This window comes from Odontesthes bonariensis, chromosome 16 (assembly GCF_027942865.1).
Source record: "Odontesthes bonariensis isolate fOdoBon6 chromosome 16, fOdoBon6.hap1, whole genome shotgun sequence".
NCBI lineage: Eukaryota > Metazoa > Chordata > Actinopteri > Atheriniformes > Atherinopsidae > Odontesthes > Odontesthes bonariensis.
This window is the reverse complement of record NC_134521.1, coordinates 27,999,506-28,021,674: the sequence shown is the minus strand read 5'-3', so window position 1 is coordinate 28,021,674 and position 22,169 is coordinate 27,999,506. Positions and strand designations below refer to the sequence as shown.

The window sequence follows — 22,169 nt, the reverse complement described above, 5'->3', positions numbered from 1 at the left end:
AATAATAATCATAATAACACAATGTATTTAAAAATAAACATGTGTAAAACGTGTTAATAGACAAGCAATACAAAAGTAACATTTGCTGGAGAAAAAGATGCGTCTCCTGTGCGGCCCTCTCTCTCTGCCCTTAGTGCCCCCCTCCCCCACATCCCAGTGGTATGTTCCATTAGAATCATTCTCAAGTTTGGCAGACACCTGTGTTTGGACATGGCCTCGAAAAGGCATCAAGATAAGAGAAAAAAGAAGAGACAGCGAGATGATGTACGCGCGTTGATGGCAGGTAAGACAATGTTTTAAATAAAAATGGCTAATTCTGTAACATTTAGTCCTTGTATGAATGTCTATGCTCATGATAGGTAGTGTTATCGTTAACGTCAACAAACTAACGTTAGCTCCGTGTTCTAAGTGTTCTGTTGCAAATAATTAATTGATGCTGGTTAGCTAGTTATTTCACGTTATTGAAATAGATATTGATTATTGAATGAAATTCATTATGGTCACTCTGCTGTTTTCAGTTAGCAATCGGTGCTTGCCGTTCTTTTAGCCATCAGAAGTCGTCAGCCAGGTATTAGCCAAGTTTACTTATAAAGGCCTACTGCATTTCAGGACGTTTATTTAGCGCCTGTTATGTAGCCTACGTTATGCATGTGTACTGTGAACCACCAGCGAGTATGCTTGTGTAGGCTACTGTAGTGGAAAAAGTAATGCTACAGATGAGACTTTCAAGTAATGAGTTGATGAATGGAAAACGGCTCCTGGTAACATAAACTCTGAGAAAGCTTGCTACTGAGCGAGATGTGTTAAGCCAAATTAGACGGGTGTTCATCAACTTTAGTAGTTGATAGATGCCGACATTTTCGAGAGGTTCATAGGCCAAGGGCGACATCTGCAGGTGAAACTACAATTTGAAAGAAAGAAATCTTAGTTATGTAGATCCCCCTCCCTTCACAATCATAGTTTTCAAATTATGTCGATTTATTTTGAGCCATCAGTCATTGTCTTTAAAAGTAGTTGTAAATGTTGTCATGCACCAGTGATTTACACATAGGCTTACATAGACCTGCAAATAATTTGTAATTCTTTTTTAATCAAGTTGCAAAACTGTATTCCAGTGTACAATCCTTGAGCATTTTTCTTGTATTTCTGAATGCAGGGTCAATGCTTAGATATGCGCAAGGAGCTCCTCAAGACTTAAGAGGAAGATTTAGATGATCAACTATGCACCAGCAGTTGAAGCACACATCATCAACCACCAATCTCTGCAGACTCTGCAACAGCACCAAGCCCTGACCAACAACCATCAACTTCGAGTTTAAGTACAGATACAACACAGCCCACAACCACCACTTCTGGCAGAGTGAGTCCTGTCACTGAGAGGCCATCAGCAAGTTACATTTTGTCTGCTGTGGTTGTGCACATGTTTAGTGCTCTTGTTAATGCAAAGTTATTTTGGAAATAAAGAGAAACGTACGGACAATTACTGAATTTTTCAGTTATTACAAATAACTGAAAAAGTTTTTTTTTTTTTTTAAAAAGAAAAAAAATTGAACCGTGAGGCAAAAAAATAATTCTATAAAAGTTGATTAATTCTGACTTTCCACCCCACAATGTATTTGTGCTTAGGGCACCCAAATGGCTAGCGCCGGCCCTGCTCATACCTGGGAGCGTGAGAGGGGTCTATTTGTTTTTGCTGTAAGTGTGCCAGAAAGCAAGTCGAAGTACTTCCGCTCAGCTCCCGGGCCGGTCCAGCAAAGTTACATAGCGCAGTTTTTCCAACTCAGACCCCCGAAGGGCATAGGAGACAGGCCAATCGTAATATTAAAACTCATTCTAGCCGCACAATTTTTTTTCAAGCTGTTATTTTAAGGTAGAAATGTTACATAGTATTGCTTTAAACGGGGCAAAATGTTTGTGTCTTGCTATACTAATGGAGACTTCACGGAAACGGCAACGTGATTTGAAATGTGTAAGATGTGTAAGTGCCATATCTAATAAGATGCGTGTAACGAGGCATAGTGGAATGCAACAGTTCTACGTTCTAACGGGTCTGTGAGCCTCACCTCTAACCAGCTGGAGGTAGAGAGCAACATCAAGACAACACGCACACACACGCGCACACACACGGCCCAGCGTGATACGTTCACTTCCGGTCGGAGAGGGGCCTGTCAGTGTGCCCCCCCCCCCCGTGCCTCTTACACAAAGAGCAGGATACAAAACAAAGCCCGGAAGCCTGACATTTACCCGACGTTAATTTGTCTGCTGTAGCCAAATAATTCCCCGTCCGCTATGCTTTTGTTCTGTGTTTTTGAACTACGACTCTCCGCTCTGCCAGGAGAAAACGGCACCTCCGGGTGATGTTCTGACCCTGCTGTGCACAAAGTTTGGACATTCTTCGGTGGAAACTGTAACTGCGTCTCCTGGTCACGATGGACGCCCCTTTAAGCCGAGACTATCGCGTCGGCGGCGTCCTGGGAGCAGAGGGGCTGCCGCCGCTGCCTAAAAGCCTGAGCGGCATCCTGAGCTCCAGCGGCGGCTCGTGGCGGGACACGGAGAGGGTGCACAGCAAGAGAGCCCGCATCCAGGCCGAGATCAGCGGCGGGGGCGACAGACAGACTGTGGCCGCCAAACCGAGGGGTCTGGACGCAGCTCTGGCTCTTCTGCGGAAAGAGATGGTAAGGGATGCGCTCGTGTCCTGCACGTGTCCACCGTGGGACTGACCAGCACACCCATGAGGCATGCTTTGAGAACTTTTACACCCTAAGCTTGGCCGGTTTCTTTTCTCCAGCGGGGTTTAAAGTGGAAAACGAATCAAACTTTCCACTCTGTCTGCTTCTATCTTCATCACACTTCAGGGTTAAAAGGAAACTCGTATATTAAACTGGTCTGGACACTTGGGAACTCTCATTTTATAGTGACTAGAGTAACGGGCATTTTGTTGGCCCTCTTCACACATCTCCACATGACCTACTGGAGAATAGTTCAACTGCACTGTTAGGATGGTAAACATAATCTTCCGTATACGTTCTGTCTTTTATTTAAAGTTTAAACAAGTTTTTACTCATTTCCTAATGGGATGTGCCTGGTTAACTGATCATCAGTAGGTGTGAGTACCTCTATGAAAAGAGAAGTTGTGGCAGTTTGCTGGGCTGAGCCTTCAGGCACTGATAAAATTATCAGCAGTGATCCAGGAGAAGCAGCTGACAGTTCAATTAGAGAGAAAACAGAACAAGTGTGGCTTGTTTGGAAGGGCTGCAGGAGAAAGCCTCTTCTCTCTAAAAAAGAACATGGCAGCACAGCTTAGGTTTGCAAAGCTGCATCTGAACAAACCACAAGACTTCTGGAACAATGTCCTTTGGACAGACCAGACCAAAGTGGAGATGTTTGCTCATAATGCACAGCAGCACGTTTGGAGGAAACCAAACACAGCACATCAGCACAAACACCTCACACCAGCTGTCAAGCACGGTGGTGGAGGGCTGATGATCTGGGCTGGTTCTGCAGCCACAGGACCTGGGCACCTTGCAGTCACTGAGTCCACCATGAACTGAAGAGACTGATAGTGTCACACAGAAAATGATTACTTGCTGCTAAAGGTGCTGCTTCAAGCTGCTGAATCACAGCTTTTCACCCTCTGCTTCTGCATTTAGGTTCAGTTTCTGTTGAATAAATTATTATACAACGTAATATGTTATTTGTTGTTGTTCATCTGAGGCCGTAATACCTCATTTTAGATCCTTGTATGCACCAGAGGATTTTTTAAATACATTTACGTGATGATACATTAAAACAGGAGAAGTGCAAGAGGGTGTACTGGGCTTTAAGCATCTTCCTTCAGTCAACTCTGCTCCTGATGAGATTCACCATGACAGTTGCCCATCTCTGTTCTTATTCTGGTGTTTGCCTTTAACCAGCAGTGTGCTGGGAAGGAAACGTAGGAGCTAAGGCATTAAATGTCCAGAGGCTGCATACCAACTCACCTTTTTGTCATTCAGCTTTATTTTGTGCTTGTATATTTCAGGTTGGTTTGCGTCAGCTCGACATGTCTCTGCTCTGCCAACTGTGGTCTCTCCATGAGGCCATCCAGGAGTGCAAGGGCGAGGCCTCGTTCACTGCTGATAATGGATACTCTGAGGAGGAGGAGGAAGACGAGGATCGGTTGGAGGAGAAGGATGATGAGGCAAACCTTCTTTCACAGCCTTGCCCCAAAGACTCCTTTAATATCGCATGATGCAGACACATATAGCATATACTGTAGAGACTTTTAGGCCCCTTTTGTAAGGGCTTTTATACCACAAATATCGATTTATCCACATTCTTTTCATGTAGACTTTGTGACATCAGTGCCTGTTTTGTCGATATCGGAGTGCATCTGTCTGACACCTCTTAAACCCCAAATCATTTTATTTGATATTCCCTTGATGTTCTTGGTCCTTTTAAGCACTCACATATGTGGCCTTTGCCTTTTTTTATGGCTTTTTGCTAAACTGTATCAGGTGTAAATCAACTTGGAACCAGGTGAGTTCCATCTGCATTCAGTGTTGTAAAAGTCTGTTTTCCTCATCCTGCCAGGACCAGGGAATCATTTAAAAACTCCAGGGTTTCTCATCTATGTGGAAAAGTAAGACAACATTTGAGTTCAGACAGTTTTCTCCAAGCTTTGGTTGAAGTTCGGATCCAGTTTGGTTGTAAAAGCACAAGAAGTTGACAAGGATTGTCAGCTTTGTCTGAAAAGTTATTTACGTGCTACAAAATTCTACAAAATTTGAACAGTTATTATGACATCATTTAATGAATGTACGCTATGATAATTAATGTTTGATATGACTGCTTTGTTAAGTTTGAATCGCTCCTTTTCTATAGTTTTCCTGTCAGAAGAGCACAAGAGCTGCATGTAAATGACTTTGTCTGACAGACATCACACATTATCATCAAATATGCGGCCGTTTTATTCAATTAATTGACTGATTCAGATGTGTGATGCCAGAAGTAGACGTCTTTGCAAATCAGCAACTGAAAGTTCACATTGGAGGATATGGAGGAAGACGAGCAGCCTTTTTTTGGACTCTGATGTTCGCAGTGAGGACGAAAGTCTCACGTGCCTGTGCAGTTTAGACCCCACTATGCTGTCGGACAGAAAATATTTGACCCTCAAAATAAAAGAGCCAAACACCAGTTGAGCATCTAAAGGACGCCTATACATCGACAGTAATGTCTTCAAAATTCTGCACAAAGAAGAAAGAAAGTTTGAGAGAGGAGTGAACATGGCAGTCTGCATTAAACCAGAAAGAAGCTCATCTGAAAAGAGCCACTTATTACTGCATGGACACGTCTCTGCAACCAGTGTCCCCACCATGAGCTCATCGCTTCATGTACAGTGACCCCAGTGTCCTGCACGACTGCCTGCAGCGTCCCACATGATGCTTTGTCGAGTTGTAAAAGACACCACAAGTGGAACTCGGCATCAGTTAGTTGGAACTGAAGAACTGAGAAAGCCTCCTGGAGCAGTGGGGAAATGACTGTAAGAACCCCAAATAAGTCCAATACCGTTATTGTCATGATCTCAATGATTTTGTGTCAAAGCTGGGTATCACTGAGTTAGAATCATTCTGCAGCTTAACAATGACAACACAATTTTGCACAGTAGAATATGTTTTGTGAATAAAGTCTTTTTTTTTTTTATTTCAGACATACTAAAAAGCTGATTTTTTTTTTTTTTTTTTTTTTTTTTTTTTTTAGTTGGCTTGTATGATATGTTAAGCTGCCAGTTAGGGATCACAAGGTTTGAACTTTTGAACTCAAGGAGTTCAACAGTGTGTTTCGGTAAAAGGCTGCAGTTCACATATCAAACAAAGATTTGCCCACGCGATGTAGAAAAACCAGCAAATGACTCTTTAATGTATGCCCAGACCTGAAACTAAAGCCAGTGTCAGAGAGGGTGTTGCCAGACATGACCAACAGGGGACACACTGTCTCCCGTCACGGAGCTAATTGACCTGCGCTGGCCACCCCCTCTGAAGTTTAAAGCAGCAGCACGGGGAAATCATTTCCTGTGGAGGGATGTTTGAGAAGATGGTCTCGTGCTGCTCTCTGGTTATATTCAGCATATGTTGTGGGCTTTGTTTGAAACATTTTCCCATGTCGAAATGTGGATGTGTGCGATATCTTCTGTCATAACAGTCCTTTTGTGGTTTTCTTTCAGGTACAAGCATATTAAAGAAACCAAAATATAAATAAAAGAGCTTTAGAATAGCACCGAAGAGAAGCAAAGTGAGCAAACTGTCACACAAAACAGCTTAGATTATTAGATAATGACCTCAAATGCAAAAGAAGGCATTATGAGGCAAAACTAGCTCGGAGAGATGCACAAAACGGTCAATATATATATTTATATATATGTATGTATATATGTGTGTGTGTGATCCAAATAGAGCAGAGAGCCACAAAACAACCAAAAGGAGATTTATGACTAAAATGGGACCAAAATCAGCAATGAATTGATGCAAAAATCACCAGATATTGAGGGAATGTAATGCAAACGATCCGCCAGATCCACTTGTTGATTTGTATCTTCCTTAGTCTGGGAGTCCGAGTCCTTTATAGGATTATGGGGTTGCCTTTGGCATGTCTGTGCCAATGCAGGGCCTGTTGGATCATGGTGGCTGCTGCTTATAGTCTGAGTTAAGATCTTAGGAAAGCGAAGGACGTCATGCTGTTAGTGGGGTTTGGTCAGAGTGGACAAAGCAATAACGCACTGCTGAATGCTGGACCCACGCGGTAATATTAAACCAACTCTGAGTCATGAGAGATTTGTTTCCCCCTGCTGCTGCCCCACACTCTTCCACCCCAGCTGCCTCTGTCCATCCATCCATCCCTGTTCCCCCATCTAAAAATACTCTCCTGCTCTCACTGAGGAAAATCCCTGTGCCTTGACCCAGCTTCAGCACACACACTTACAGACTGGAGCTGGTCGGCCCCTCAGCTTTGGAAACATTCCTCCGTAATTTAACGGATGAAACACACTTTCCTGGGAGTGCTGGGTGACGCAGCTGCTACTCAGGAAGTGACCTGACTCATAACTATGAATTTGGTTCAGAATAACAATGGTTTATGAACAAACAGAAGTGTTATTTTCAGCCATACAGACTACAGGTGATATAAGTGATTAAGGGAAATAGTCCCAGAAAGATAAGGCTGTTCCAGCTGATATAACCTACACAGTCAGGCTCAAAGTCTGCAGGTATGACTGTTACAGTGCATTCACACATGTCCAATAAGCAGTGAGATAAAGGACTTTGTCAAAGCTAATGCTGCATCACCACTGACACTTTGCATATATCCTGTCTCACGCTCTGCCCGTCTGTCTGTGACTGGCTCCTGTCACTGGAGGAGAGAGGGAGGGCTGACTAACTATAGAGGAAGCAGATCTGTGTTACAACAGCCCAGGGTTGAGAAAGCCGTGCTGTCTCCATGTGGATTACTGCCAGAGAGAGAGACGAGCTGTCAATGAGAGAGCCTGAGTTGTTTAGTTGAAACTTTAGCTTCACATTTATAGCTTGTGTGAATGACAGCGAGCCGGGCGGAATCGGTTCCTCTTTAATCCTGCCTTTTTCTGCCTGCTCTGCATACAGCTCTATTCTTTGTGGCGCACATGACGACGTTTCCCCGTAGTGTGAGTGTGCGTAATTCAAGTTAGTGCAAATGAGCGCAAGTCGCAGCTTGTGTTGGGTTCATCATCATCATCATCAGAGGAAGGAGACGGAAACCTTATAAGGAGCAGAGGCAGCGCACAAAGTTGGATCGTTATCTTTCTTTTTCCTCTTTCTCAAGTTTTATTTGACTGGCAGGAGGGATGACTTCGGTGTGGAAAAGACTGCAGCGAGTTGGTAAAAAGGCTTCGAAGTTTCAGTTTGTTGCTTCATACCAGGAACTTGTTTTGGAGTGCACCAAGAAATGGTGAGTGAAGTTTCCCTGCGTGTGTAAAGGTTTCTCCCTGTTTGAAATGGACACAAGCCCGTTGTTTGCTTTGTTATTAGTTAGGAAGACATGTTCATTCTCATGTTGTGACTCTTTCCGCTACTCTGAGAAACTTGAGGGCGTCCCCTGTAAGTCAGTCAGTGTGAGTGAGCGCGAGTTCGATCCCCCACCACGCCTCTCATGAATGTCAGAGGGGCAGTAAACAGATCAACATAAAGATCCCTTATCTCAGAAGTCATTCATCTTCAAAGTAAGGTGGGGGGAATTGGCTAAATAATTAGATAAAGTGTGTCATAGTCAATTCTCCGTGTTGTCAGGACCTTGAAATAGGAAATGACCTGGTGATTCAAATACAATCAACCAGGCTAAGTGTATGTAATACATCCCTGGCCTGCTTTATTGTTTTTCATAATGAGACTCATTAATCTCATTGTTATGTCAAACCAGAGATGCAAATTAATTATTGTATCACTCCCATGCTCTGTTACCTTCCTTGGTGAGCAGCTTCTTGATAAAACAGTTGTCAGCTGAACCCGGTGCATTATTTGGAGCTGAGATAAAATGAAAAATGAATCGTAAATGTCGGCTTTAGGAGTCTTGGATCAAACTTAAAACCACCACTAAACATTTTTGTTTCTGTTTCTTTCGTTCTGGCTTTCTTTCTTAGCTGTTTGTTACTAAATAAACAAAAACCTTCCATCCACTGCTGAAGTCCAAGAACATTTCTGCAGTATCTTAAAACCTTTGCCCGGATGTCTTGCTTGGCCCACGTTGCGCCCTCTTATCTGTTGAGATTACTTTAAAGCATAGAAAAATTGTGCAAGTGGCTGGTCAGCAACACGATAAGAAACACAGATCAGATTCTGATTGATTGCTCTTGACAGGGAAGAGTTTGATCAGCTGTAGAAAGATTGTGGAGGAGGCTGAATTATCTGTCAAAACTGGGACAGATACAGAAAACAGGCAGGTAGTCTTTACAACTGAGACGTGGAGACAGGTAGATAAAAGTCAGGAGAGACTTTGGAGAAAGGGAGAGAAGAGAGAAAACACTGTAGATTAAGCTGAGAGTTTTGGTTTTGTGTGTGCCATTAAACCCTGCATTTGTTGTCAAAGGTTTAAACATAGGATCAAACATCAGGGCACGAGGTGAACATTTGTCCAAGTGGGTGGTTGGAGATGTACCATACGTCACTCTGTAGGACTATTATCTGAACGCATGTATCAGCATGTGCTTTTGGGGGTTGTTCTAATTTAAAACTATGATTTGAAACCATTCACACATCACCCATACTGACCGCTAAGGTGCCTTTGTATGACATTATATGCAACTGCTGGTGCACTGCCACAGATATTCCTCAGGAGCTGCTGGAGGCCAAAAACAGGGCCCAAAGAGAGTAAATATTTGAATATTTTAAGTGGAAGTTGCCAAGTGGCTTGAACCACAACTCCATTTGATTTATAGTCTTGGTTTGTGAGTGGTATATTTGTTATTCAACATCTCATTCCTAAAAAGTTAGAGAACAAGTTCATAGTATTCATTTATGAGTTCAGAGCTGTTACCGCTGTCCCCAAGTAGCCAGATTTTCCTTAAAGGTGCACAAACACACAGAAGGGAATAACTAGAGAAGACAGCAGTTAGAAAATTAGACAATAAAGAGACACAGACATATTTTAACAAGTCAGCAACAAGACTATTTTTATGCCACGCTAGGAATGCTTCATGGGACGAGACCCTGAGAGAGGTTAGTGAGTTTGGGGTTTTGCCAAGGAAACAGCTGCTATTAGAAATCTAAATATATGTTGTTTAATTAGTGAGCCTATTGCGAATGCCAGGCACTTGTACATTTCAACAAGTTAATTGTAGAGAAGAAAAGGAAATTGTCTTCTGAAATGTGATTTGCAATAATAACATGTTACCGAGCCTAATTACACCATTACTGTCTGTGCAACCAGTCTCAGCCCTCTACCATTGCCCATTGTAACTGTGCCCATTTCTTTCATTTTCATGTCATGTCCCTATGATGTTCTTCCCTTTTCACATCACCCCAACTGTGTTCCTGCCAGGCTATTTCTGATGCCACTCCCGACCCACTAACACACATACCACAGAAACACATGTGCACAAAAGCCTTCTCAACTACACTGAAACCTGAGAAACACGAGGCAATGACAACAGTCTAAATACTGGTGATGTTATTATACTGATGAACATGTGTAGGTGATACAAAAAAAAAAACTATTTTAGGTCAGCAGTGAGGTTTGAGGATGAATTATTGGTGTCACTATCTTATGAGTCTACATCTGCACGAGTGTGTGTTCTCAGATTAAGGGGGTTCCTTCTTCCTGTGGAGCGGTGCGCCTCACAGTCAGGTCACATGACTTCAGAGCTTCCGCTTTCACTTCCTCTACCAAATAAGGCTCAGTGAATACAATAGAAGCACATTACCAATACACACACCAACAAAAGCACACACATTGTGTCGCGTAATTACAGATAAACAGGTGCTTGAACTCTCTGACATTGTTATAGACACAGATAGACCAATTAAAGATATTAGAATGTACTCAAAACATGTGCTTAAACACACACAGTCCCAGTGCTTTTGTCACTGGCTCACAGGCATTATTTGCAGTGACAGTCATAAGACCTTGTATGAGACCATGTCTTATCTGTTTTGCATAATGTCCACTTTGTTTGAAGGTACTATTAAGATTCCAGATAAAAGTTTTCTAGAGCTCTTTATGAAAACTTTTTTTTCCACAGCCAATTAGTGGTCTTGTCCTGTCTGTGTATGAGTATATACGTCTGAGTGTGAAACATGTCAGGTGGATTGTTATGTAACAACATGAGGCAAGCAGTCATTTCTGTTTTGGTGTGTTTCTGTGTTTCTAAAGGCAACCAGACAAGCTAAGGGTTGTGTGGACCAGGAGGAACAGACGCATGTGCTCTAAGGTAAAGCCACAGGAAAAAACCTAACAAACATTTCTGCATGCACAACCCCACTGTTGTGGATGTAACCCCACTGTTAACAGAACTGTAACCCTAAACCCAAGTTAGGACCAGTGAAAACTTCATCTGTTGATTGGTGTGCTCAGTTTAAAGTCCTCACAAGAATCTGAAAACAAATGCAAACACATTTGCTTGGCTATCCTTGCGAGGACATTCATTTATTTAATGAATTACCAAGTCCCTATCCACCATAACTTAGTGGCTAATTTAAATCCCAACCTAAATGTAAGTCTGTTTCAGACCATAAAACAAACGTGTTAATCCTCAAAGTCAGGACTGAACAAAATGTCCTCACATTTCCAAAACAGCCTTCACACAGAAGATATAAAACATGAGATGATCTTCAGTAACACGGATGGCAAAGCTACAAACATGCAGTTTTGTTAATGTGCTGTTTGTTGTGCAGCTCCATAGTTGGCAGCCTGGAATCAAGAACCCCTACCGGGGCATGGTGGTGTGGCCCGTCCCGGAAAACATCGACATCTCTGTTACTCTCTTCAAGGTACCAAACTCAGAACACACTGTTTACAACGGAGGTCAATCAGGTCAAGTCACTGGTAGTTTGTATTTCTATCAATAAACTACTTCCTGTCACTCAGGCAAGGTTCAGTTCTGCGTAAATGTTCAACATGTTCATTCAAACGTACAAAAATCAGTGGCATTGAGCCATGCTGTGAAGCACAGTTTTAGCCGTTCACATGTAACATTATGACAAGTTAGGTATAGTGATAAAGTCCCTATAGTTGTTACATTTTTTTATATTTTTATCATAACAATTCATAGTCTCATTTGCGTGCTATGGTTCTGTAAAACACACTGGTGAGGGAGAAGTAGAAGGTATTGCTTCCCTACACAAATAACCTACCAGGTGTTATGAAAGACACATTTTTTCCATTTGCAGTGTCATGCCGAGTTAATGTCACAGCTAGAAAAAAAACATATGTTTGTATATATACACATACACACTGACATCTTTAACTTCACTTCTTTCTCCACCTCTGCTTGTGTGCTGGCCACTGTTGTGAAAAATGTTAGAGGCTGCAGATGGTCACAGCTTAGACAGTGGAGTAGGAAAGTGTTTGTATATTTAATGTCTGAGTACAGAAAAAAATCAGGGTACTCATTAAGACTTGATGCATTCACCTTCGGATGACAGAAAAAGGAAAGTGTACACAGTTTTAAAGGGGAAATTGGCATGTATGCAATACGATGATAGGTATTTACACGTGACATGAAGAGATAATGTTATAGGAAATATATCCGTTTACCGGTGCAACTGGTGAATGGCTGCATGGGTGGATGGGGGAACAATGTGTGGGGAGGATGTCTGATTAAACAAACGTTTGTCATCAACCCTCCAGGAGCCCAATACCGATGAGTTTGAGGACAAAGAATGGACATTTGTCATTGAGGGTGTAAGTACTTCTGCGCAGACTAATTTCACTTTACACATGGAAACAAAGAATATAAAGTACCGTAAGCATCACAATCCTTTCTATTGATCATATACAGGAGAACAAGGGTCACCGTAAGGTCCTGGCATCTGCTGATATCAACCTAAAACGCTTTGCCAGTCCCACAGTGACTCAGACTGACCTGACACTGAACCTGAAGCCGCTGTCAGTCAAGGTGGTGGAGGCCACGCTCAAGCTGTCGCTGTCGTGTGTGTTTGTCCGCGAGGGTAAAGCCACGTGAGTAAATGAAGTATCTCTTTCCCTGCCTGCACCACTTTGATGAGATATAGGTTTTGCTGTGCTTCTGTCCTAAAGGATATGTTGCACTGGTATGATACTTTTCCAGATGTTGCTCCTCATCAATACATACTTGAAGGTGGAAATTGATTGATTGAATTGAAAGCTTTATTTTGTATTGAAGAAGAGTTTTGAAAGTAAGAAGTAAACTTCCTTAGCTGAAAAATACAGCACACCATGACAACTTGAATCATTGAAAAACTGTTTTAAAACTTTTGATTCTTCTCCGTCACAAATAGACGTCATCTACAAGATAGTGCTTTTTAGTAACTGTTTAGTAAATGTTTCTCTTTTTCCTCAGTGATGAAGACATGCAGAGCCTTGCTAGCTTGATGAGCGTCAAACCCACAGATATCGGGAACCTGGACGACTTCAACGAAAGTGATGAAGACGAGGACAAGAAGTCTGTGACTGCAACAGGTAGGCAGACTTCTTTCAACACTGTCTTTTCTCCCTGACATTCATTTTTATTTCTCCTCTTCTTTCACTTATTCCTGTTCCTCGTTCTCCTCCGCCCTCTCTTTTCTGGCTGCTGCCACAGCGCCACACACTCTAACTCGTCCAAACCGCCCCGCCCCCCCTCCACCTGACAAGGGAAACTCAACTGGAGCCACCGTTCCAGCTTCAGGTAGCCTGACTTTCATCTCGTTTTTCACTTGACATAGAAGCGGAGGTGTGAAGAGGAACCCTGTCTGTCTGTTTGTTACTGAACTGCTTCATATTGCAGTATTTCACACGCAACTGTCACTTGCTCTGCTGTCCTCTCCACAAGATTCTTTGAATACCATACTTCTAACCTAGAGCTGAGAATCATGTGATGATAGACTGCCACCAACATACAGAAGTGTGTCTGAAGGCATGAAAATTTCCAGCTGCAACATGGCACAGAGAGGTTTTTGTGTCTGGAGAGACATGACTGTGACAATGTGAGAATGCTAAGCATGGTGACAGCTCACATGCCCCGAGCTCTCACATCACACTGCTTGTCTCAGATGTTTCTGGTCTTTAAGAATGAAAGAAATTATGTCTTATTTAGCTTTTTCAAAAGTAACAGTGCACATAAACCTTAATAGTGAAATCTAGCTTTAATAGTGAAGTGTACTTGAAGTACTGTGAGCTATATTTATTTAGTACTGTGAGTACTAAAAAACTCGCTTAAAGTTTTTGTTTGGAAAATGACCTGCGAGGTAAGTAAAGACCAAGGATTTCAGTACTGTGACTTACTTTGTTCGCTCGCTGTAGATATTCTTACAGCTTAAATGCATTTCATACTGCAAGTCAAATCATTCCGTTCCGAAGTCACAGTCCAGTGCTGACTTGCAGACTTAAGCTGTTTTGACTTGTGTTGCTAATTACAGTTTTCTTTACTGCTTAATGGATGCCAAGTCAGACTGAGGCAAAACAACACGGTGCATTTAAAAGCCAAGTGAAATGTGATGATGGTTCAGCTTTCCATTTTAAAGCACTTATCAGTTGCAAATGTAGACTAAAATGATCAGAAAACATGCAAAGACAATATTAAATGGGCTTTATTTCCCACTCAGTTCTGTATTTTGTTTGTGGTATAAATCAGACATGATTAACAAAGCATCCTCAGGACAGTATCTTCATTAGATGTCACGTGATTGCAACAGTAATCTAGTTTTCAGTTTCATTTCATTGTCATTTACAATTCATTTGCTCTTCTTTTTTTTCATTTCTTCTCTTTCTATAAACACCATCTTCCATCAATCCATACTTCTATCTTTTAACCCTGCCTGTGGACTCGATGCCGGTCCTTTTTTCCTCAGCAGTCCACTCCCGCCCTCCTCTACCGATTGCTCCTCACCCCTCACCCCGTCGCTCCCGACATCCCCTCTCCAGCGGCCCTGTCCAATCAGAACCTTACCTTAGCCCCTCCCCTCAGCCCTCACCAAGATCCAAGCATAAAAAAACAACCAACCCTGTTCTTCCAGAGGCTTCTGCAGTGTCCCAGGTCACAGCGGATATTCCACCAGTCCAAAGTGCCTCCTCTGCCTTTCCTCTCTCAGATGTTGGCCCCCATCCTCCATCTTCTAAATGCTCCAACTCCGTCTCTACTTTCCCCTCAAAGTCCATTGAGCCTTCTTCGGCAATGACCTCAGTTCTCCGTAATTCTTCATCTGGTTATGAAGCTTCTGCTAAATCAAATGTACCATCTGAGTTTGCCAAACTTCCCTTCTCATCTCCATCACTACCTGATACTACAGTCATACCTTCTTCCATGGCTTCCCAAACATCATCTCTCATTGTATCCACTACTCTGACCCATAAGCCCATCTCTACTGCCACCCAGCCTCTCCCACCCAAACCTTCCTCTCCCCAAAAACTCATTGTGTCCTCTGAGCCTCCATCTGCTCACCCGTCCGCCTCCTGGAGCATCTCTCAGCCTCCCTCTCTGCCTAGAATCTTCCAGTCAGGCTCAGCTAAAGGTACCAAGAGGCTGGCCAGCAGGCAGGCATGCTTACTGATAACTGATTCCTCATATGTAATGGTCTAATGGTCTGATTTAACCTTGTTTTCCACATAACTTTGCTTCATGCCCATGGAACAAAGTCAATAACTGAATGTGCAATGTTACTAATGTATAAAGTGGTGTGGTGTGTGGAGTACTATGCATGCGAAAGTTCTCATCATATCTAAATGTTTGGTCAGTGGGGGTGTACCCAGGCAAATGGCAAAGGAAACAGCATGTTTTTGCATTTTATTCCTGGATTTTTTCTTTTTATCTTCAAGATCTATCAGGTTTTGAAAGTAATTCAGTCTGAAGTATCTTAGTTTGACTCTAATTTCTCCTGAATTCAACCAAAGTCGAGAGAGACAGAGACTTTGGTTGAAGCTCGTTCCAACACAGCCAGGCTTTCAGCAAAACTTAAATCTCCACTCAGAGATAACGGGTACTGTGATAGTGATTGTGATCTTTCATTGAGCTCAGATAAAAAGGCACATTTTACACATCATTTGCCACTTCTTCCACACCAAAAAATACAGACAGCACTGCATTCATAAGAAGAGGAGGTTGTATGAATGGAGAAGTGTAAAGTATATAAAAAACATTGGAAAAAGATGAAATGTTTTTTACTGCAATCAGAAAAATGCTGTTAAGGTTGCGGTAGCTGCTCCTAAACTTCGTAGTTAAGAAGTGCATTTAGCTCTGACGCCATAAATATATAAATCATCTCATTCTTAGACCAGATCTTGGCACGTTTTAGCACCTTTTTAATTCGAATCTCTGAACATAGTGATTTAAAAAAAGCCGCCCTCTTTACACAGAAAACTCTGACTTTAGGCTCAACATACCCTGCTAAGCCGTTGATCTTGCTTCATTGTACACCACTTGCAAAACTAGCAAACAACAGAAGATTTAAAGCTCACCATCAGAAAGGTCCAAACTGTTTATCTAATTGTTTTCAGTCTCAGGCTGGTCCATCAGAAACCTGAAGTTCTTTTCTTATTAACGCAACATTAGCAGATATAACAAGACCACAGGATGAAATGCAGCAACTCAGAGCTCTAAACACAAACATCGCGTGTACTTTTATTTTGAATATTTTGATATGTAAAACAAACAGCGATAATTTTCTTATGAAAATATAAGCAACTCATTGATAACATATGTATGTAAATGAGTTCCGCTGAAACTCTTCTTCTACAGACATTAACGTGAACAGGATGTAAACACTGTTGGACAGTACACAATGATAAAGTCAAACTGTGACGCTGTAAGCTCTTTAAAATTGCTGCGACACCACAGCTGATCTATATATACAGAGACCTTGAGGGGTGTATGACGCAGTGCGATTAGTGGTTTGAAGAGGTATGTTAAGTCTAAAGTGTTTATTTTCACCAAGATGCCTCCATTTAAACCTGGAGAGACCACTACAGTAACTTATGAATCTTTGGTTTAAATTTAAAAACCTCCTCCCTTTCATTGATTTTATTCCGTAACGCAGTAAAACCATAAATCATTGAAATGTCTTAACATTTTTTTAACAACCTGCCCCCCTTCATGGAAGCTGTGGGTGATGAGTGCATTTTTGGTTGAGTTTGATGAACAAAGCTTTGTAATGCAATGAAAGCCAGGCTGTGTTGAACTTGGTTTGTGATACTCTCAGCTGCAAAAAGAAGCTACGCTGGACAAAAGATAACAAAACAAAATGGAGTAACGTTTCCCTTTTTTTTTCTTTGATGTGAGCTATTCATTTCCACTTTCACTATTTGTCTAATTTTTATTCCTCTTCTGTGCCCCTCTTCTCCCTCTGCACTTCCCTCCTGCCCTCAGCTCCTGTTTCACACCAGCGGCGCCCCCCACAGGTTCACAGTGCAAATGATTCTGCTTCCGTCTCTGGTGTGTCCCCGCTCCAACCATCTTAACTCAAGTGATACTTATCTACTTGCCTTAAACTTGAACCTATTCTCTGTTATTTCTTATCCTCCATGTCAGGCCATTCTCACACTTTCAGACCTCAGGTTGTTAAACCAGTTGCCCGTCCCACCTCTCCCTCTCCTTTTTCTGCTGATGCCCCTCCACTTGCATCAACGCCATCTCTCCCTAAATCTTCTTCTTCTAGCTCAGAGTCAGGTAACTAATGTAAAGAATATTTCTTATTTCTGGCCTTCTTCAGTCCCTTTTTTCTCTATTTCCTCCTTTTCATCCTTATTCCCCTTAGAGAATCACCTTTTCTGTCCTCGCTCTCTGCCTTCCTCAGGTGCTCCAGGGGCGTGGCTTGTATCTGACTCCTCTTCAACAGGTGGCGACATCCCCCCAGTCCCTCTGTTAACTAGTCCAGATCTTGATGCTCTCTGTGAACCAGAGGCTTCAGCCCGTTCTCCTACCCTCCCACTCCCCGCACCCTCTCACTGCTCTTCCCTTCCCACCCCTACTTCTTTCTCCTCCCCTCTCTCTGTCTCTCCTGTTTCTGCTCCTCCTGCTCAGATCAGCTCCTCTCAGTCAGGTACACCGGCCCGTTAATTAAACTGTCCCCTGTCTTTGTTTATATCAGCTTTGAGTGACTTTAAGGCAACTTGTTCCATGCTATTATCAGTATAAATTGTCTCCTTTTGAAAGCAATGGCGGCTTTTTCTCTCTTTTCCTGCAGCTGTGACTCATACATTATATTCTGTTTTTTGCTCTCTCTTGCTGTCACCCTTTATAGGCTCAGCGCCCCCCCTCAGCCAAGGAAAAAATTCTTCTCAAACTGACCAGACAGTGGCAAACAACAGAATATCTAACCAGCCGGGCAAACCAGCCCTGCATTCAAAGGTTGTCATCACAGAAAAGAAAGCTGGATCAGGAAAGATCAGGTGAGTTCAAGGGATGATTTAGTTTAGGAAACTGTGAGGAAAAAGAAAATCTGTGAATAGAACAACAGAGCTTAAAAGGCATCTTGAGGAGCCTAAAGGAAACAGTAAAGCAAAGAAAACAAGTTTTGAAGAAGCCAAAAAAGCTCAGATTTTTATCTTCTTATCTTTGTAATGGTAGCTTCAGGTAAAAAGAGCATACTTGCACAATGTTTCATTATTATCCAAAGTAAAGTTTGACAGTTTTGGAAGTATATTTGCTGTTTTGTAAAGTCAGATTTCTATATTAAATATCATTAAAGTAATCTTAAAAACTAGATATTGGAAAACTATTTGCCAGTCTTAGTCCTTACATCAAAACCTTTACTTACCAGCACCTCTAGAACTCAATGCTTTATGTGTGCATTTCTTCATGAGTTCATTTATTTAAAAAGTCCAGAAAGTCACTGCACATGCTCAACAGTACCACACTTATCCATAGAGCTGAGCTTGGTGGATATGTTAGCTTAAATTGCAATGACTTGCTATACATTTTTTGTGCATTTTCATTAGTATCTGACAGTAAATCACAAAAAAATGTGTACATTGCTTGCATGTAAATTAACAGTTACTGTGGTTTAATCAATAACACTTTATAAGCATAAAACAATGGTGGGCATGTGTGGGATTTTCCAGTTTTGTAAAAAGGCAGACCTTAGCTAAAATATTACTCATGGCCTGAGTTATTCTTATTCTTTGTTTGTTCCATCATGTTTACAATTTATTTGCTAAAGTGTTCTTTAACTTGTGATAAATTTGCAAAGCTGTCACACACTGACTGCAGTGGGTTGAAGGGTTCTTATTCTAACAAAAATAACTAAACGTATAAGTGTGTGCTGCTCCTGAGGGAACACTGGTTCAGGAATCAGAAACTGACCTGCTGATCAAACTATACTTTATTCAGGCGAAACGCATCTCTCTGGTTTGGCCTCATGTGATGTACTTTTATTTATAGATAGATAGATAGATAGATAGATAGATAGATAGATAGATAGATAGATAGATAGATAGATAGATAGATAGATAGATAGATAGATAGATTTTCTCATGCGTTCTCTATAACAGTAGACTCCAGAGTAGGGCAGAGTTGGAGAACAGCACCTTGTCACCTTGTCAGCATTCATAATGATCAAAATGGCCCCAAGCTACTGCTACACAACCCCACCCCACCCCACCCCCCTGAACGCTCCAGTTTGCTGATTCATGCTGTTGTATAACGATTTGTGGATCAAGGATTGTGAGAATTGTTGATCTGCAGCTTCTCAGCAGTTGGGGGCTGTTTTTTGCTTGGTGTTTCAGCTTCCTGTATGCTAACACATGCCAGCAGCGTGTTTTGTCGTTGCCCTTTCTCTAATTGCATGGACCGCCCAGCATTTAAGTAATTATCAGCGCTGTAGTTCCTCAATGGTCGCCCACACACTAAGCCTTTTGAAATCTCACCTGCTCATGTGTCAAGCCTGACTGCGAACATTTCTGTCCGTAGTCCTGCCCAGCCCCGCTCAGAGCTGATCATAGCCCCGCCCCCTCCTTGGCCTTTCTCCTGCTGTGAGCACTCCAACACTACACAGTCCTCTACCACTGTCGTGGCAGCTTTTATCACCCATAAGCAGCCGAAAGTTGAGAGGCAAACAGATTTGAGCAAGCCTATCAATGAGAGTATTAAGAGCCCCTATAAGTGTGAAAAGGTTCCCCTGGCAAAGCCTGAGCCTGACTTTGATGACATCAGTAATGAGTCACTTAACCAGAGACAAGAATCAGGGGGCTTGTTTCTGGAAGAGGATGACTCTAAGCGTGATACTATCAAAAGGTGTCCTCCAGGGTGAGTATATTATTTAAATGAAATGATCAAGGTTTAAAAAATTACAATAATAAGGTTTCAGGATGTGAGTAAATCATACTAAAATTACACAGAGACATAGAATTAAGGCATTTTGTTTATCTGTTCTGCAGTCTTGAACAGAAAACCAATGAAAATGCACATGAAGAAAAACCATCACTGACAAAGCAGTTAGAGGGAACAGCAATGGTGAAGAAGCAGGAGAGACAGAGGGAGTCAGAGAATGAAAATAAACGAGAAGAGGAGCAGAGGAGGAGAGAGGAGGAGCAAAAAGAGATGCTCCTGAAGCAGGAGGACAGGAGAAAACATGAGGAAGAGAGGAAGAGACTGCTAGAGGAGGAGAAGCGGAGACTCTTACAGGAGGAGGAGGAGGTGAAGAGAGAGAGAGAAAGAAGGAAACGCGAAGAAGAAAGACTTCTAAAGGAGAAGAGAGACAAACAAGAGAAACTGAGGGAGGAGGAGGAGGACAGGAGGAAAAAAGAACAAGAGAGGACGCTGCTGGAGCTCGAGGAAAAAAAGGAAAAACTCAAGAGGGAAGAGGAGAAAAGACTAGAGAGAGAAGTTTTCATGAAGAAAATGAAAGAGGAGGAGGAGGAAAGAAGGTTAGAGGAGAGGAGAGTGTTGGAGGAGCAAAGAAAGAGGAGGGAAGATGAGAAAAGGAGGCTCTTGGAAGAGGAAGAGAAGAAGAAGTTAGAGGAAAGACGACTGGTAGAGGCTAAAGAGAAGGAGCAACAAAAATTGAAAGAGGAGGAGAGAAGAAAGAGGGAGGAGGAGGAGGAAAACAACAAACATGAGGAAGAGAAATTGAAGAAGAAGAGAGATGAGGAGAAGAGGAGACAAGAAGAAGAAAGAAAGAAAAGGGCAGATGAGGAGAGTAAGAGGAAGGAGGAGGAGAAGAGAAATAGAGTCAAAGAGGTAGAGGACAAAAGAAAGAGGGAGGAGGAGGAAATACAAAAAGAGAGGAAGAAGAAGGATGAAGAGGAAAGAAAAAGGCTGGTGGATGAGGAGGCAAAGAGGAGGGAGGAGGAGGAGAAAAGAATCAAAGAAGCAGAGGAGAGAAGAAAGAGGGAATTGGAAGAAAAGGAGAGACTCGAGAAGGAGAAACTCTTACAGGAAGAGAGGGAGAGGATGGAGAGGAGGAAAAAAGAGGAGGAGGAGAAAAGAAATGAAGAGGAGAAGAGAAGGAAAGAGAGACTCTTAAAGGATCAGAAGGAAAAGGAAAGGATGCAAAAAGAGGAGGAGGAGAGAAAGAGGAGACAGTTACAAGAGGATCAGATCAGGCTGGAAGCAGAGAAGAAGAAAAAGAGGGAGGAGGAGGAGAAGAGGAGACAGTTACAAGAGGAGCAGATAAGGCTGGAAGCAGAGAAGAAGAAAAGGAGGGAGGAGGAGGAGAAGAGGAGACAGAGAGAGGAGAAAGAGAAAGCAACAAGAACACTGAAGAAGGAAGAAGACAGGAAACAGAAAGAGGAGGAAAAGAAAATCAATCTTCTGCAGCAGAAGGAACAAAGACAGAAAAAGGAGGAGGTGGAGAAGAGAGGAGCCAGAGAGGAGCAGGATTTCACTGCTCTGGTCTGCAGTGAGGAGGTCAACAAGTCAGATGAGGACAAGCAGAGGATGAGAACTCCTCCCAGTTCAGACTCCCATGCACTTCTTGGAGATGGAACTCAGACTCTACTTCCTGCTCCACTCCTCCCTCCGCTGGTAAAAACCGATGCTGCAGTCCAGCAGCTGCTCTCACAAACTGCCAGCCAATCACAAGACAGAGAGATAACCAGTCCTTCAGTAAATAAATCAAACTCTGCCTCCGATGAGCGGTGAGTTGCAGCCCTGAAATAATCATTTCACTGTTGGTGTTTGTGCTCTGTGTGGTTTGGTGGCGTTTTCACAACATTTCATAATCGGCAAATAAAATCAATCACCCTTCACTCCCTTTAAATCTGCTTTCAGTTTGTCTAATCATTTGATTCTCTATATATCTCCTCTCAATATGGACCGAGTTATTCTGTGATTCTCCTGTCTGTTGAATACCTCTTAGTTGTTATTATTTTGAGCTCACGAGCTTGATCCATAACACTAACCCTCAACCCCATTTCCAGAAATCTAAGACAAAGTATATTTTTAAACTGAAAAGACAACACATTTTCTTTTTGGAAAATATTGGAAATTTCAACAACACTGCACAAAGGAAATGTGTAATTCTGGGGAAAGAAAAAAAAAGCCTGGCGGAACATTATTT

General features: G+C 42.3%; 2 protein-coding genes across 18 annotated transcripts in view; both read left to right on the top strand.

Moving 5' to 3' along the window:
- The first annotated feature begins 2,193 nt into the window (after window positions 1-2,193).
- Window positions 2,194-5,682, top strand: fam89b (family with sequence similarity 89 member B). Its single transcript, XM_075487324.1, has 2 exons — window positions 2,194-2,675; window positions 4,022-5,682. Exons 1-2 carry the CDS (start codon window positions 2,430-2,432, stop codon window positions 4,229-4,231), a joined length of 456 nt encoding a protein of 151 aa, XP_075343439.1. The 5' UTR covers window positions 2,194-2,429; the 3' UTR covers window positions 4,232-5,682.
- Window positions 5,683-7,399: 1,717 nt separating this feature from the next.
- LOC142401415 (uncharacterized) overlaps window positions 7,400-22,169 on the top strand; it is a 30,543-nt gene continuing 15,773 nt past the window's right edge. For 6 of the 17 annotated variants that reach the window (XM_075486812.1, XM_075486811.1, XM_075486810.1 and 3 more), the window contains exons 1-14: window positions 7,400-7,956; window positions 10,873-10,930; window positions 11,394-11,489; window positions 12,349-12,402; window positions 12,500-12,678; window positions 13,040-13,158; window positions 13,280-13,366; window positions 14,529-15,188; window positions 17,039-17,104; window positions 17,201-17,338; window positions 17,466-17,711; window positions 17,913-18,060; window positions 19,580-19,915; window positions 20,047-21,747. In XM_075486812.1, coding sequence (XP_075342927.1) covers window positions 7,853-7,956; window positions 10,873-10,930; window positions 11,394-11,489; window positions 12,349-12,402; window positions 12,500-12,678; window positions 13,040-13,158; window positions 13,280-13,366; window positions 14,529-15,188; window positions 17,039-17,104; window positions 17,201-17,338; window positions 17,466-17,711; window positions 17,913-18,060; window positions 19,580-19,915; window positions 20,047-21,747 — 3,992 coding nt within the window. In that variant the 5' untranslated portion in view covers window positions 7,400-7,852. The remainder of the gene's footprint in view (window positions 7,957-10,872; window positions 10,931-11,393; window positions 11,490-12,348; window positions 12,403-12,499; window positions 12,679-13,039; window positions 13,159-13,279; window positions 13,367-14,528; window positions 15,189-17,038; window positions 17,105-17,200; window positions 17,339-17,465; window positions 17,712-17,912; window positions 18,061-19,579; window positions 19,916-20,046; window positions 21,748-22,169) is intronic. The other 11 variants (XM_075486822.1, XM_075486820.1, XM_075486821.1 and 8 more) reach the window with 8 other exon arrangements.

What these genes read in the sequence shown, in the direction of transcription:
- fam89b (XM_075487324.1), top strand. Translation starts at nt 2,430, where the DNA reads ATGGACGCCCCTTTAAGCCGAGACTATCGCGTCGGCGGCGTCCTGGGA. An exon ending in CTCTTCTGCGGAAAGAGATG is followed by an intron (nt 2,676 to 4,021) that starts GTAAGGGATGCG and finishes TGTATATTTCAG; the next exon opens with GTTGGTTTGCGTCAGCTCGA.